Raw genomic sequence first — 16,027 nt, forward strand, 5'->3', positions numbered from 1 at the left:
GTACTAATTTCCTTTTGTTTTTTCTTGTTTACTCAACTTTTGAAAACATCAGCTACACTGACTGAAAATAATTTGTCAGTGAAACAAAAAATGTCTAGTTGAGTCAACTTAACATTAGTAGTTTTCTGGAAACCTACACCTGCAGGACAACAAATATTTTTAAGTTGTGCAAACTGAACATTTCTTGTCTGCAGGACTGAAATGACATAAGTTGAGTGAACAAGAAAATACTAAAGGAAATTAGTACTAAGAAATTATATGTTATCAGAGCAAATACACATGGCTCAGTTTAAGTTGTGCTAACTGAACATTTCTTGTCTGAATAGCCTGAAATGACAGAAGTTGAGTGAATCAAAAAATACTATTGGAAATTAATACTAATAAATAAAATGTTATCAGATTAAACACACAAGGCAAAAACAAAACAGACACAAATTTTACCAAAACATTTATTTTCTTGCAGTACTTCACTAAAGTACAAAAACGAGGTAGTGTAACTACAGCAAACATTTTAACAATGCCACCAAATATAAACTGTGTGCCTAAGTGGCATGTAATACAGTAAGAACATACTGTAAGGTGAAAGTCCCTTGCTCACACAAACTGAGCAAGTTTACCCATTAACACTTTTTTAAGGTATTAAGGAAACAAAAAAAAAAGACTGCATGTCTTAATTTCCAAATGCACAAGTCCACAGCATGCAGTCACATCTAGTCAAACAACAATGTAATGCAAAAAGTACACAAGAAAAGCACCTTTCTTCAAGCATCTTACAACTCTTACCAAGTAAAAAGCTTGTTCTTCAGGGACTGCACTCTGTTTGTGGACTTTACTCCCAGTCCTACAAAGATATTCTGCACTGCCTCAAATGTGTATTTTAGCCCCTTTGGGTACTCAATATTCAGTGCGTAAAGAAGTCCAAAGAGTACCATAAAAGCAGTGGAAAAATCTGGTAGATCATCCATGACCACAGTTTCCTCCAGGATGATGCCAAAGTTTATACATCTCTTTGTTGCCTGTGAGAGGTCATCTTCCATCACTTCAAGGATGGCCAAATTCACTCCTCTGGTGTAGGTCTCCTCCAAATCAGTGTCTTAAGAATAATATAAATGTAATACAAATAATAAATAAATCATAGTATAGAACTCTAAATAATTTTTTAAAAAGGCCCAAAAAAGATACTGGCAAATAACTTTTGTTTCCTTCCTTAAAAACCCATTTGCATGTCAGCTCTTTTATTCAATAAAACAACAACAATTTCCATTAAATAAATAAATTAGAAATTTAATGAGATTTTAAAGTTAAACACCTACCAGACAAGTCTTGGTTATTTTGTCATATTCCCTGAGGTACAAGGGAAGTCCCTGTAGAGCAGTAGTTTCTCTGTGAATTATGATGTCTGTTGTCTGTAGGAAGGATATAAATAATTAACAATGGATAAAATCTTTTTTTTTTAACAATGTGTTTAAAAAAAAAATACAAAAACAGTTATTTTACCTAATAATTATTTCAGAAGTAATAACAACATTAGGATAGAGTTGCTTAAAATTACTAAGTAATAACATTAGGATGGTGTTGTTTTAGAGATAAACTGACTGCAATTTTCTTGACTGATTTAAATCTCAGATTTTAAGGTCAAATGTGACCTGCCAATACAGATTTTTGCAGATTTTCTTTCTACAAACAAAAATATACTTTTATTCAATTTTTTACCATTTGACTGATCTGTCAAAATCTAAATGTCAGTAAATAGGTTACCGGACAAAATGAACATCGCTAAGATCATCGCTTCACCACTCTTCACCAAGTGCTTACACTGATACACGTACACAGGCATTTAAAAGCTTATATCTGCTTAGGGACAGATCCTGATAAACACGGGTTTCAAACAGTTAAGTGCCCATGTGAAAGCACTTGGTGTAGAGCGGTGAAGCGATGATCACTGGAGCCAATCACGGTCAGATCTGTTGAGCACATCAACACAATGGCTAATCAGCAGTGTTTAAGAACCTGCATAACAGTGCTTAAATGTTAACATGAATGTTTTTAATATGTCTGTACCAATTGGTACGAAAGTCAGTGATTTTAACAACCCGTCATCAGTAATTTACTAAATGAAACAGAAATTAACAAATTACCTAAACATATAACTACACGTAAAAGAAGAGCTGTGTTACGAATTTGTTACATAAATTGTAAATATTTACAGGTAAAAACACCAAAAGGTTTACAAGGAATCATACCTGATTATCAAAATGGTCCAGTATCATTTTCATGTTGTCTGCAAGGTCTTTGCACTTTGTTCGATACAGTTTGATCAGGGCATTGCTGTGTTTGTGGAGATTCGCCATGAATGATTTTTTGAGGTCAACACAAGTGATCCTTTGGAACTCGGCACAAACCTGGGGAAGTTAACAAAAAAAGATCTATGAACAATTATTTAAAAAGAAAATAGTGACAAATTTGACAAAATGACAATTACCTGCTCTTGCAAAAACAGGCCAGGCCATCTGTTTTTGACCACATGTACCAAGGGCTGCTCAGTAATAATTTCTTTTCTTCTGAGCGGGAAAGTAGTTTCCATCTTGGTTTTCAGAATTGCCATATCCATGTTCTTTCTCTTGACTTCTAGCTCAAGCTGTTCTCTTTCTTGCTCCAATGTAGCATCATCCAAACCAACAGGATTGTCTGGAAGAAAGTTGATTTCTGATCTTCTTGGTTTCTTTGGTGGAATTCTTGATCCATCATTTCTTTTATTATCTAGCTCAAAACATCCAGAACTGCGTAATTTTTGTCTATAATTTCCCATTTTAAATCTTAAACTCATCTTCCAGCCCTTGCATCCGGTGTCACAGCCAAGTTCCCTCAAACATGGATGTGTGGAAACTAATGCAACTGCCACTTGCTCCAATTCTGGATCAGTGGGGTAAGCTTTAAAAGAGTACATTGTTTCCGCCAACGTTTCCAGTATTTCAGTCTTCACATCTCGTGTAACATCCATGGTAGTCTTCTGTTTTTCATAGACTTCATTTGCTTTCCTCAGTCTGAACTCAACGTCATAAGAAAATTTTGGTATCACAAAAACTTGTGGCCAGCGTTCTTCTCTGACTGTGGAAGATGATGGACTGGAGAGATTGGACGAAATACTTGCAGTGTCAAGTGTAAAATCAGAGTTAGATGCAGGGCTCTCATTTCTTTGTTCTTCTGTTTCAGTTTCTGATGCTGTTTTTAACACTTCCCAGAAAATTTTTAGCGTGGCCTTATCAGGAGGAAGTTCTTCTATGCTACTCAAATTGCAAAGCTGACCACCAAAATCAGGGTCCTCATACTGGATCACAAAGTTTGTAGTAATTTTCAGTTTGTTGCAAAGTATCTCTTTTAGCTCATCAACTGATTTCGGCACATCGTTAAGTGACAGCTTTTGTATGCAATCTGGAGCTACAATCACTCGCAGCAACATTGTTCTTCTGAAATTAAAAAAACATTTGAGTAATCATGTTAACTTGTGTGCTTATGTTAATGCCTCTATCAGTTTTAGAGGACAAATTCACTTTAATGTAACAAAAAACGTTTCGGTGTCACCATGAGGTTTCTTCCAATACTGTAGGCTACAAGTGGATAGAAGTCATGTAAACACCTCAGCTCAGTAACAATCAGATCTTCGTATGGTAGAGATTCAACCTTAAAGGCCCCAAGATGTTCTACATACCAAGAAGAATATCTCTCCAGCACAAATGAGACCTCACTGTCCACTAACAAAATGCACCAGATCTTTGCAAACTTTGGCAAGCCACCACAGAGTCCAACTGACACCATCATATCTTTGGAGTATGAGGTCCCATGCATCACAGCATTTGACGCAAGAGATACAGTTTTAAAGTTGGAAAACTTTTTCTCTACAGCTATTTTCACCCGTCTTTCTAGAGAGGACATCTTCAAAACGTTTAATTTTTCAACATGAATGGACTGTGTGAAGAAGTTGGGAGACTGCAGGGCATGTGCAACCATCAGTTGGTGCTGGGTAGACAATGTCTGTAATATGTTTTTGTAATTGTGTGTGTTATGGACAACTCATTTAAAGAAACTATGCTTAGCCTCAAACCGCATTGTCCACAACTCCACACAAGGACCAAAGTAGCGTATGAGGCCTGGGTAGTGTTCCAGGAAATGGTGTTTTGGTTTTAATTTTTCATTTGGAAACACTTCTTGAAAAAGGCTGCGATGGTCTGATATTTTAGTCTCCAGGTAGGAAAGACTGTCCTCTGAAAATTTGGGTGAAACAACAAGCTCAACTATATCTTTCAGTTCCATCAAAAGTTGCCATGCTTTATTAGTTTCTGGAACAATGTGACCAATCATGAGTGGTAGGAGCCTAATCAGGGTCCAATTTTCATGCCCATTTCCACCAATTGATTTTTTGGAGGAAAATGATTTGGGTATTTTTTGAGGGCGGTTCACCTTGTCAGAAAAGCAGTAAGGGAAAGATTGAATTGTACCATTCAACTGGTCAAGAGTGAAATACTTTTCAGCTATTAGCTTCTGGAGACACAAAGACAACTCAAATGGCACAATTCCTTCAAACAAATCGTGCAACGGATCGGGCGGAAATCCGGTTACTGGATGAAACCAATCGAGATGAGACTGCAAGACACATTCACCTTTTACCCCCTGCACATTTGACAAAGCTGGGTTTGCTTTCAATTCCTCAACAAACTGATTGTGCTGTTGAATATTTCTTAGGGGAAAATGTCCCTTGCTCACACTAGATGTCTGTATGTCCTGAAAAGAAGCAAGACAAAACCTACAGAACTTGCCAACATGAAAACATTCCTGGAATCCCGCCAGGCCATGTGCCCCTAGATTGTCTGCAGACACAGTCACAACAGTTCCTTTGAAATTTTCCCCAAACTGATCTAAATACAAACCCTCCTTCTCAAGTGTCTGTATATCCTTCATTAATGGCTCAAAAAACATGTTTTAGCCATATTCTCTTACATCACAACTCTTACCCAACAGGGCTAGTTGAATAGAGTGCAAATTTGTTCTGAATTGGGAGGGCCAGTTCAGAATCACCCAGTAGACTGCTGTAATCTTGTGTTTTTTACGCGAAGTTCCCAATGGATTGGCAACTTCAAAGTCATCAATATACAGGCCAAGTGATATAGAGAAATTCTCAGCACAGAGCAAAGGATGCTCTTTAAAGTGCTGGCCATCAAAACAAGATGCATAAAAGCCATTTGTGGAAGTATTAGAAAAAGTCTTCTGACTTATCTCACTAGTGCTTAGAAACTTTTTCAAGACCTCAAGAATCGGAACATACACAAAGGTTTTGTTTTTTGGTCTACTGAACACAAACTCAACTGGTTCAACAACATCAAAATGTTGTTTGAAATAAATGTTCCGTTTATAATCAGTAGACAAGGTTCCCTTTTCAGTGGTAGCATAAAGAGGATTTATCCTGTGCACAGCCTCAGTGATTTCTGTGATTACTGACTGCTCAACATTACAGTTATGGTTGCATAAAATATCTTGAATTACCTTTTCTATGGATGGTTTAGAAAGAATTTGTATTTCATTGAGACAATGGAAAATCTGCTTTGTAGCATTTCTAGATACACCCAATTCTGTCTGCATACAAAGAAACAGACACGCCAATTTCTTCTCAAGAATTTGGTCAACATCAACTTCATCGGCTTCTGATTCTATTTCTTTATCTGATGTATCTTCAAAGCACTCTGAAGTTGAATCTGGTGAGTTATCGGAATCTCCGCGACTGACAGTTACAACTGATGACTTATAATCACTTGCAGTCTGTGTTTTGTGATGTTTGGACTTGTGGCTATGAAATGTAACATAGACATTGGTCTGAAAATTACAGTGCAGAAACGGGCATTGTACAGTCTCATTTCTTTTCAGGTGTGTACCCAGATGCCGCATAAAAACTTTTTCAGAACAAACATTGTGATAATCACACAAGTCACAGTTAAATGTGGCTTGCTCTGTCCTTTTATCAGAATTTGTGTGGACTCTATATAGATGACTTTTTAGTGCACCTGGTGTTTTGAAAGTGCAGACACACTCAGGGAACAGACATACCAATGGTACACGTCGGCTTGGGTACCAGTGCTTGAGCCTGTAGTGTCTTAACAGCAAATTTTGACTGGCAGACGCGTATTTACAGTACCTGCACTGCATCAATGTAGATCTGTAAAAAAAAAAAAATACACAAACATTAATAGTCAGATTAATCACATAGAAAAGGAAACAAACAATTATATTGTTATTGTTGTATGACATTACTGCACATCTCTGAAACTAACCTTACACTATCAATAATAATAACCTCAGAATATCCCATAAACTGATCAGGGCAATCAATCTGAATTACTAGTTGCCTTGAGATATAAATCTTAGTATTTGTTGTAATTTATTTCAAAACCTATACTTGCATAATTACATGTTTTGTGCTGGTTCCTTGGCTGGTCATGGATAAATATGATATTAAAAATGCCAGTAAATTATCTTATTTTTCAAGTGTTTCACTGTATACACCTTCAGTTCAAAATGAATGATTTATTACTATTATTTTGGTTTTGATTTGATTTTGTTTGCTTAATAATAAGCAGTTGAAATATACGCGCTGTCACTTTAAGAGCCACACTAATAGGATTTACGGCAACGCGCATATTCATTCACTCTTTATGTTCATTTATCACATAACAAAAGAGAGATTATGTGAATAATATTCATAAACATTTTTGCGCGTATATGAACATTTAGGTGGACCTTGAACTAAAAGATGACTTTACATGTCTGTGTTCTGTTCCGTCTCGAGGCTCTCCATTGCGCTTTTAAAAACATGAATGAATCTAATACACTTTGTTAACGTTACACTTATAAACAGTTTGCATATCAAAATCAATCACAGAAATAAATCCATAAGGTTAATTGTTTAACCTTGACAGATCAGGGTTAAGTTCACAGTTCAATTTAAACGTCCATGGACGTTAATAACTTACAAAGTTAGCAACGTTTTTTCAACAAATTTAGATGAAGTGCCTTAAACAAAGAACAACAATCTTTGTACACTTACTATTAAGATTGCTCTTCCACGGCTTGCCTCGTCCCCCACCGAAGTTCAATGCTTCCAGAAGTTTCTCCCGCTCTTCTCCCGCACTGAGACGTTGACGTTACGTAAGCGCAACCATCGCGTAACGAGGGCGTGGTTTAGCTTAGGAGAGAATGATGTGGTGATGGGATCATTTTACTGACTCGGAACTTTGAGTCTCGTTCATCGAGATGAACAAATCTTTTTTTCGAGTCATTTCGTTCATTTGGTTCAATTTGCCAAAATATTATTAAAATATTACGAATTGCTTTCAAACACATCTACAACGAGCCCAAAAGATTGATCACACGACAAATAAGTCATAAATAGAATACTATAAGGAGGAGAAAATATTAATTCAATGTTTACCTGCTCTTTTGTCTATAAAGGTATTTTTGTCTCTTTGCTCAGCTCACCTCTTCATGTTTTCAAATGTCAGTGGTTCGTTCACGTTACTCTGACAGTCACATATAATCTTAATCAATGTACACAGTCTGAGCAGACAGGAGCCATGATGATTAGTTCACCTTTCGAGTCTTCTGGTTCTTGAGTCGTTCGTTCATCACGCGATAGAATGACTCAAACACGAGGACTCGAGTGCTGAACGGATCAAATCTCTTTCCGGCTCTAAACGCATATGATTGGACGTGAGGAACGAATGACTCAAACCCGATAGGGGACTCGAGAGATGAACGGATCAATTCACTTTCCGGCTCTAAACCTGCTCTAAACGCAAATGACTGGCGTATGCCTTTCCGCGATGAACGGCTCAAAAGACTTGAAATGAACGATACCACCTGCACAAATGTGCGCACGCGCGGATGAACGAATCACTCCCTGAGAGGACTCGTAGTTCCCGAGTCATATTGAAGATTTGTTCAAAATGAACGAATCGTTCAAGAACGACCCATCACTAGAATGATGCTATATCGTCCTTCGGGAAACATATTTTTGAGTGCGTGGTTTATTTATAAATATTGGAATATCAAAGTATGCTCCATATCTTTTTGTAAACACGAGATGAAAATGTGCATAACCTATTTCTGCAAATGTGCACAAAATTAAGTTAAATTGCAAATTAAAAGTTTCAAATGAAGTTAATATAAATATTGTAGTGTTTTTGTTGTTTTTAATAACAATGAGAAGAATAACAATATTTATTATTCTATTATTAATAATAAATAATAATAGCATTTTCAGTCAGCCTTTACTTTTTAATACAGACTATGAAAGGTTCTATACTGCCATTGATTATTCTTTTTAGAACATTTAACATGTTTGAAACCTTTTCAATCAACAAAAGGTTATATGCTACTTGTATGTTCATTGCATTAAAAAAAGTTGACTTAACACAAAAAAACAAGTTGGCAGAAGCTTTTTTGGATGAACTAGCAAAGTGTTGCTCACAAAACTAATCTTTTTAACTTAATGAATAAAACCTTTGTTTAAGTTGATTGAATGTGTTAAATGTAGTTGTACCGAATTTTTTACAGGTTTTTGCTGAACCAACAAAAAAAAACAAGCCATTTCAACATTTGTCAAGTTGGATTTTTTACAGTGCAGCTTGTATTGTTTGGAATGTTATAGAACTTTGGATTTTTTCTTAGACTGTGACAGTCTGCAAAGGGTATGAATAACTTTGTACAACGGTTTAGCATTTAGGAAATGATCTTGCTTTAGTTTTATCCAGCTGACATTCTTTGTGGCAAGATGTGATTTTTGTGATTTTGTGGAATTTTCACCTAAAATGTGCCGCAATTGTTAGTAGGTAGTGCTGTCGCCTCATAGCCAGAAGGTCACTGGTTCAAGCCTCAGCTGGGTCAGTTGGCGTATCTGTGTGGAGTTTGCATGTTCTCCTTACATTCGTGTGGGTTTCCTTCGGGTGCTCCGGTTTCCTCCACAGTCCAAAGACATGCGGTACAGGAGAATTGGGTAGTCTAAACTGTCTGTAGTGTATGAGTGTGAATGAGTATGTATGGTTAGTTCCCAGAGATGGGTTGTGGCTGGAAGGGCATCCGCTGCGTAAAAACGTGCTGGATAAGTTGGTGGTTCATTCCGCTGTGGCGACCCCGGATTAATAAAGGGACTACGCCGAAAAGAAAATGGATGAATGAATGAATGTGCCACAATTTTCAGAGTTTGGTGTTATCAAATTTGGTCTAATTTCTCTTTCTCTCTTGCTTTCTTTCTCTATGTAGCCTCTCAAATGTATTGGACAAAGTGATTTAAATCTAAAACTATGTTTTTGTAATTTTTTTTTTACTTTTCTAAATTTGGTATTTCCTATGGGGTTGCACTTTTTAGAGATCATTTGCTTTAAATTAATAGTGAAATGTGATTTTTTTTTTTATGATGATGATGATGAAAAGGAAATCCTTTCTTACACTTCCTGTCTGCACACACACTGAAGCAGAGGAAGTTAAAAACAGTCTTTGAGCACAATGGCTGTTACAAACAGTTCCCAATGCTCCATTCTGGTTATAATCTATTTGTGCTCTTGGATAGTAAAATCTCTAAAAAAAAACATTAATCGTGAATCTAGAATGATTATCTTATGTACTGTAATATTGACACTTCTTATTGCCAGGAAATTACAATGGTGGTTCCCGACAAACACTCTCTTGATCCTCTGATCAGACAGTAAGAAATATGTTTTTGATTATGTCATATTACAATGATGTCAATTTTTTTTATCATGTAAGGAAAGCATGTGAATGTTATGCAAAAAAATTGGGACAGACTGTTTTCTATTATGAAGTGAGATAAAAGTAAGTTGGCAGTGAGTGGAGTTTAAGACTTAAGATCAATAGAGGACTGTTTTTATGTGTTTTTGACTGACATTTTGATTAAAATAAACTGTAATAATTACTATACTAAACAACTACACATGCAGAAACAGCAATATGAATTTTAATCATCCAGTATTATCCCTCTACTGCATGCATTATGATAGATCTATAAAACATTTTTGACGGTTTTTATTTTCATAGAATAGCTTAACTTGAAGTGCTGTAAAAAATTTGGAAAACATAAACATATGGCAACAACGTCTAATGGTGGATCCAACTTAGAAATTTCAAATTTAGAACATTCCTTATAATTAATAATTTTGTTGATTTAATTGATGTTGCAGTATTATACGCTTTTGCGCAGTATATGTAAATGACACCTCATACATACTTTCCAACAACTCATATTCCAACAGCTTTTATTTATTCCAATCTGTTTTGTTAAATATTATTGAAAACAAGCATAATATTGCATTATCATGTATACAACATGCATTAAATATATATATTTTCTCCAGGATCTGACATAATTTGATCCTTTATTTTTATTGACGTTTACATTTGCATTCAGGAACTACTCACAATAAACGCCTGTCTGTCAGAAATCACGCCACAGAAAGAAGGTCTTCTCTTTCCAAGAATTTTTTTAATGCTGGTCTTAAAGAAACAGTGGCAGGGAAATTAGCATAAATGTTATGTTGCCACATGGCAAAACCATGCGGTAAAGGGTTAAGTTTTTCATGTTGTTGTTCATGTTATATTAAGATTGATTTCAAATTATGATAGAAACTCCATTAGCTCCCCTTTAGGCTTTTTGACAATAGCGCAAGAAATAGGCCTAATAGATTAGTGGTCCTCAGTCCTGTCATATTCTTACAGTGCCATATCCACAGACTGTAAATTAGTGACGTTTTTTTTCCCTCTCTGCTGTCGCCTCTAGCTTGCATGGTTTGGAATCAGTAGAGCTACGCATCGTTGGATTTGCTCTTCAGTGTTTGGACTCTCAGTAGTGATTTTTAAACCACACTGAACTGAGCTAAACTGAACTGAACTTAAACACTACAAACTAAACTACACTGTTCCAATTTACTATGACTTTTTATGTGAAACTGCTTTGACACAATCTACATTGTAAAAGCACTATACAAATAAAGGTGAACTGAATTGAATTGTAAACAACATATGTTAATGCCAAAAACAAACACACAATTGATATCAATGTATTTCTACTGTGTACAAATGTCTACATTGTGGATGTCAATAAAACAAAGATAGCTCGCGTGTTTTACAAAATTGTATTTCCATTCTCATGAACTCTGCTAATTATAATTTCTTCTTTAATTTATTTGTGAAATTTTCTGAGTCAACATTGTTGGATTATTATTGTTTGGTTGTTGTTGTTGTTGTTGTGTTTTGGCCTTCAATTTTCAAGGATTATGACACACTTACAAGGAGTGCATACTATGCATCTAAATCTAATATTTTAGAATAGCTTCTGCATTCATCTGAAGGATATCAACATCTACAAATGGAGGTCCCCTATCCTTAGTTCTCCAAGTTAGTGTTGTTTTAATAAAGATATATTAATCAGACAATGAATATATAAACAATATAAAGTGTTGTGAGGGACCCTTAGGACAATTTGAGATTACTGGCTTCACTGCATATACTAAAATGTTCAGAATCTGTCATGGTTCTGCCCTGACAGCCTTGTGCTTCTTGCCAATGTTTATTGTGTCACTGTTTATCCTATATGTAAACACTTCCAGTTTTTTTTTTTTTTAATATTTGTATGTTTTTTGTACTGTAAACACTCATGTAAACACAAAATAACTAGCTGACCTAGCGTGACTGTAATGGGGAAAAGCTCAACAGTTTAAGATTAAGGCTTCACTGTTTGTACCAAAAACATGGATTACGATATGTTTCTGACTACAATATGTTAACATGTTTCCAATTGTAAACGGTAGCAGAAGGATTCTGCACAAATTCTATTGATGCATTCCAAATGGGAAATATTGCCCTTCGAAGGGGTCTTCAAAGTGAAAACAAAAATGACCGCTATATTGCATATTGAAGTGTTGTTCCAAAAGAAGTGCTCAAAGTTGGCCACTTTGAAGGGGCCTTTGGATTTTAAATGGTATATATATATATATATATATATATATATATATATATATATATATATATATATATATATATATATATATATATATATATATATATTGTTGTCATTACTAAAGATGTTAAGTTAATATAACTTGACATTACTTAAAATACCAAGTTTTGGGATCAAAACTTAAACAGGTGTGTTCAACTTACTCATTAGGAATTAAAAAAAACATTTCATTAATATTTTAAGTTCTCTGAACTCAACATTTTAATTTCTTTAAACGATTCACAATGTCTCTGCTTAAAATGTTTGGTTGTGCTTGAAATTCTGCCTTGACAACCGCGCTGATTGGTTGATATATGTTATATGATACAAGGTGGTCCATTTTCTTGTGATGCTGAATTTTGCTGAAGTGCAGCAGGACAGAGGCACTATCTGAACCCATATGACGAAAGAGAAAAGTTAAATTAGTAAGTAGATCTTTATTGATATACATGCAGGGGTGACACAGTGGTGCAGTGGGCAGCGCTGTTGCCTCACAGCAAGAAAGTTGTTGGTTCGAGTCTCGGCTGGGCCAGTTGGCATTTCTGTGTGGAGTTTCCAAAGACATGCACTATAGGTGAATTAGGTTAGCTAAATTGTCCGTAGTGTATGTCCTGGTCTTCCAGGTTGGGAGTTGAGCTAACGACCCACCTCATAAAAATTGGATGCTATGAAACACCAACATGATCCAGCTAAACATCAACTTTGATATAGTGGCCCTGAGAATAAGTAATTAAGGAATATAAAAGCTGAAAAATTTGGAAGTTGGACATTTAAACAAGTTAAAGTTAAAACAAAACAAAATAAATTAAAAATGAAGATATAAATAAAATAATTATAAAATAAATCACTATTATTAATATACAAACATACAAAAATAAATAAATTAATTGATTAACAAATAAGCAAATAAATAAATTGAGTGCAACCAGCACAATGTGCTCATCATTCCAAGCATGTTTTGTGGGTTTCAAACAGCGCACTAAACGTGCAACAAAGGCACACCTCATTTATTGTCTTATTATTATGTCTCAGAAGTGTGTTCCAAAAAGAAGCATTTTTTGACCCCTACACCATTCATACCCTCGAGCTGTCACACTTGGAAAGGATTAGGGCATAGGGAAGAACCCTTCTGAACAGAAATTGGTGTGTTTGTGTAACTTATTGGACTTTTCATTTGTTATCTTCTTGTTTATTGCCAATCCTTCATTGCTCTTTTTAATTGATATCACCTGTGTTTCATTACACTTAATAGTGTCTGTGTATTTAAGCCTGTGTGCTAACAGGGTTGCTTTTCAGGTCTTAAGCTACGGTCACACTGGGCTTTGTGTGTGCGAAATTCTGTCGTGCGGCGCTGCGAAAAGGGGCGGTATTAAACAACATGATTAGACATTAAAAAAAAGCGAGCGATTGCTCCATGTTTTAAATTTCTGTCCAGAGAGGTCCTGTTTTGGTCCTCGATTGGTCTCACGCAGTCAAGTGATGCGATTTCGCAGGTGAGTTCACCAAGCTTGAACTTTGCACCGCAGCAACCTGCGAAACTCGACGCATGACCCTGCGTTTCTGGTCTGACGCATTCTCGTGCGTATGAATGGAAGTCTATGGGAGGAAAAGTCAAGTGTGACCGCAGCTTCAGTCTTTTGTTGTGTGCTTTATTCTGATTTGCTTAACACCATAATTGATGGTTTTCATTGAAATTGGGTTGTCTTGCCCAGGTTCTCCATCATGGTGGATGCTGGTTAAAAAAAAAAAAAAAAAAAATGTATTTTTTTTTTAAACCATAATCACTGAATCTCTTGAATTCTCTTATCATTATATTCAAATCAACTTGTCATATTCTTAACCGACAGGTCACTTCATGTGAGGATCTACCACTACAATAAGAGACAACTGGAGTCCAGCACTCACCATCTCCAAAGTGCTACTGTCTCTCTGCTCTCAAACTGTAACCCTGGTAAGTCACGTACATAAACACACTTCAAGCTGATCAGTACTTGTTAGTTGGTCATGTGCTGATGCTCCATTGTTTGTCAGTATGTTGGAGCTTAAGCTTTTTGACCTAGACTAAAGCTGAGGCAGTTACAGGTGTGGGCAGTTATGCAGCAGCTTAATGCTCATGTATGAAACTGCATACACATAACTTGGTTTCTTGTGTAAGTGTTAATGAGAGTTCAAATAAACAGAATGCCACTGTTCCAAAATTAAAGCATTTAAAGCAAGATTTTGAACTCCAAATCCCATGAGATTGGCTCCATTGATTTAGAACTTGAATGGGAACCCTCTTGAAGACCATTGAGAGAAGAATGGCATCTATGATTTTTGTCTTTCTGTCTTTGTCCAGCCTGTATCCAGCCCAGATGATCGGTATGCACTTGCAACAATCCCAACAGTCCTATGCAATCAGGACATTCATAAGAACCTATCAAGGATGAGACCAATCAAATCTTCATGGCCAGCTTAAACGCACAATGCCAAAATCCAACTGTGTCCTGTTACTCCACCAAGAAGGACACTCTGTGACAATGTAGTCCCAGCCCCCAATTGAGCCTGGTTTCCTTATGTTGGTTGAGCTTTGGTTCCTTGCTACTTTTGACTTGGTTTTTTTTTTTTTTTGGGTCCATAGAGTTGTCCTAGTTAATCCTTTAGCCATTTTGTAGTTGTACTGACAAAAATCATATTATAAATCCATCATTCTTATGAACAATGTGCTTTTTTTTTTTTTTTTTTTTTTTTTTTTTTTTTTTTTTTTTTTTTTTCCCTCTCTCTCTCGCAATGACCAGTTTGTACCTAAGACTATTGAATGTGTTGCAATCTGCTTTGACAAGTGGCTTTTATATAAAGCACTATAGAAAAAGCATGTGATGGTATCCTTGCAGTGCTCTAACTTGCGTTATTGACCTTTTCAATAAATTTGATAATTGTATGTGTGCTCTGGTCCTTAAATTTACAGCAGTGGTTATTTATTTTTGTTAACTGGCATAACTTGCAGTATGAAAATGCAGTTTAATTGAAAGTTACAGCCTCATTGTACATGTGTTTAAAGAAGCATAAACTAAGATTCTTTAGATTGTTTACACAAACATGTTGGCTTGGGCTTAGATCAATAAATTGATTGAAGCTAATTGTAGTGTTAGTTCTTCTGCACCTTGCTGCTGAAAGTTTTGGATGTTTGTGTAGTTTCTCTGTACAGTAAACTTGTTTTGATTCATTAGAGCTTATATTGTATGTTGGCTTCCTTCTCAAATTGACCCATATATTGTAAGCTGCACATTATGGACAAAAAAAACAAAAATTTGTACTGCATTCATAAGAAACTGTTGGTAATATTGCACATGGCTGTTTATTACCACAACTACCACTTTCCTTTTAGAAGGCTTGTAAATGGTGATCTGTTTCTCTAGGCTGCTTCAAATTTAATCCTTTCAATTTGACGACTCAACCACAGTACTATTGCTATGAGTAGAATGTTATTCATGTCACAGGCCACAAAATGAAAATAATATTAGCTTGTATTTTGTTTATGCACTAGCTTGGTTAACACCAATATTTAAACTTACAGGAAAAAAGTCATTTTGTAGGTATTTTTTTTTACAAGTAATACAGACATACTTTTGTAGGACTGAACTTGAAATGTATTACATCAGAAATGAAGGCCCTGGTAGTGTGCATGAGACTAAATTGAATTATTGGGAATTAAATTTTTTTTTTATTAAATCCTGGTAATTCCATTCACATTGAAATGGCCCTGAAAACGAATAGCACATCTTTTCTCGCCTATAATTTTTCAACTAGTTCCAAATATATGCCCTATCCAACCACAATAACCACGGTTTGAAACTTAATGCATACTTCATATAGGCAGCAGTATAATGCACAGTTTGCACTAAGAGCTTATGTTCCACTGTAAAGAGTGTTTATATTAGCAAGATTTTATAGGGTTCAAATAGACAAGACTGCAGTGTGTATGTGTCACTA

The 16,027-nt window shown here is 35.6% G+C and overlaps 1 protein-coding gene and 1 long non-coding RNA gene across 2 annotated transcripts; one reads left to right on the top strand and one right to left on the bottom strand.

The window, feature by feature from the left end:
• Window positions 1-446: 446 nt before the first annotated feature.
• LOC130246214 (uncharacterized) lies at window positions 447-7,843 on the bottom strand. Its single transcript, XM_056479089.1, has 7 exons — window positions 7,478-7,843; window positions 7,094-7,231; window positions 6,097-6,205; window positions 2,483-3,467; window positions 2,244-2,402; window positions 1,314-1,406; window positions 447-1,093 (listed from the first exon to the last, which is right to left on the bottom strand). Exons 4-7 carry the CDS (start codon window positions 3,458-3,460, stop codon window positions 1,058-1,060), a joined length of 1,266 nt encoding a protein of 421 aa, XP_056335064.1. The 5' UTR covers window positions 3,461-3,467; window positions 6,097-6,205; window positions 7,094-7,231; window positions 7,478-7,843; the 3' UTR covers window positions 447-1,057.
• A 1,831-nt stretch (window positions 7,844-9,674) lies between these two features.
• LOC130246213 (uncharacterized) lies at window positions 9,675-14,735 on the top strand. The gene is made up of 3 exons (XR_008839414.1): window positions 9,675-9,748; window positions 13,903-14,006; window positions 14,394-14,735. It is a non-coding gene; the product is annotated as an uncharacterized LOC130246213 (long non-coding RNA).
• The last annotated feature ends 1,292 nt before the right edge of the window (window positions 14,736-16,027 follow it).

This window comes from Danio aesculapii, chromosome 19, assembly GCF_903798145.1.
Source record: "Danio aesculapii chromosome 19, fDanAes4.1, whole genome shotgun sequence".
In the NCBI taxonomy this organism is placed as follows: domain Eukaryota; kingdom Metazoa; phylum Chordata; class Actinopteri; order Cypriniformes; family Danionidae; genus Danio; species Danio aesculapii.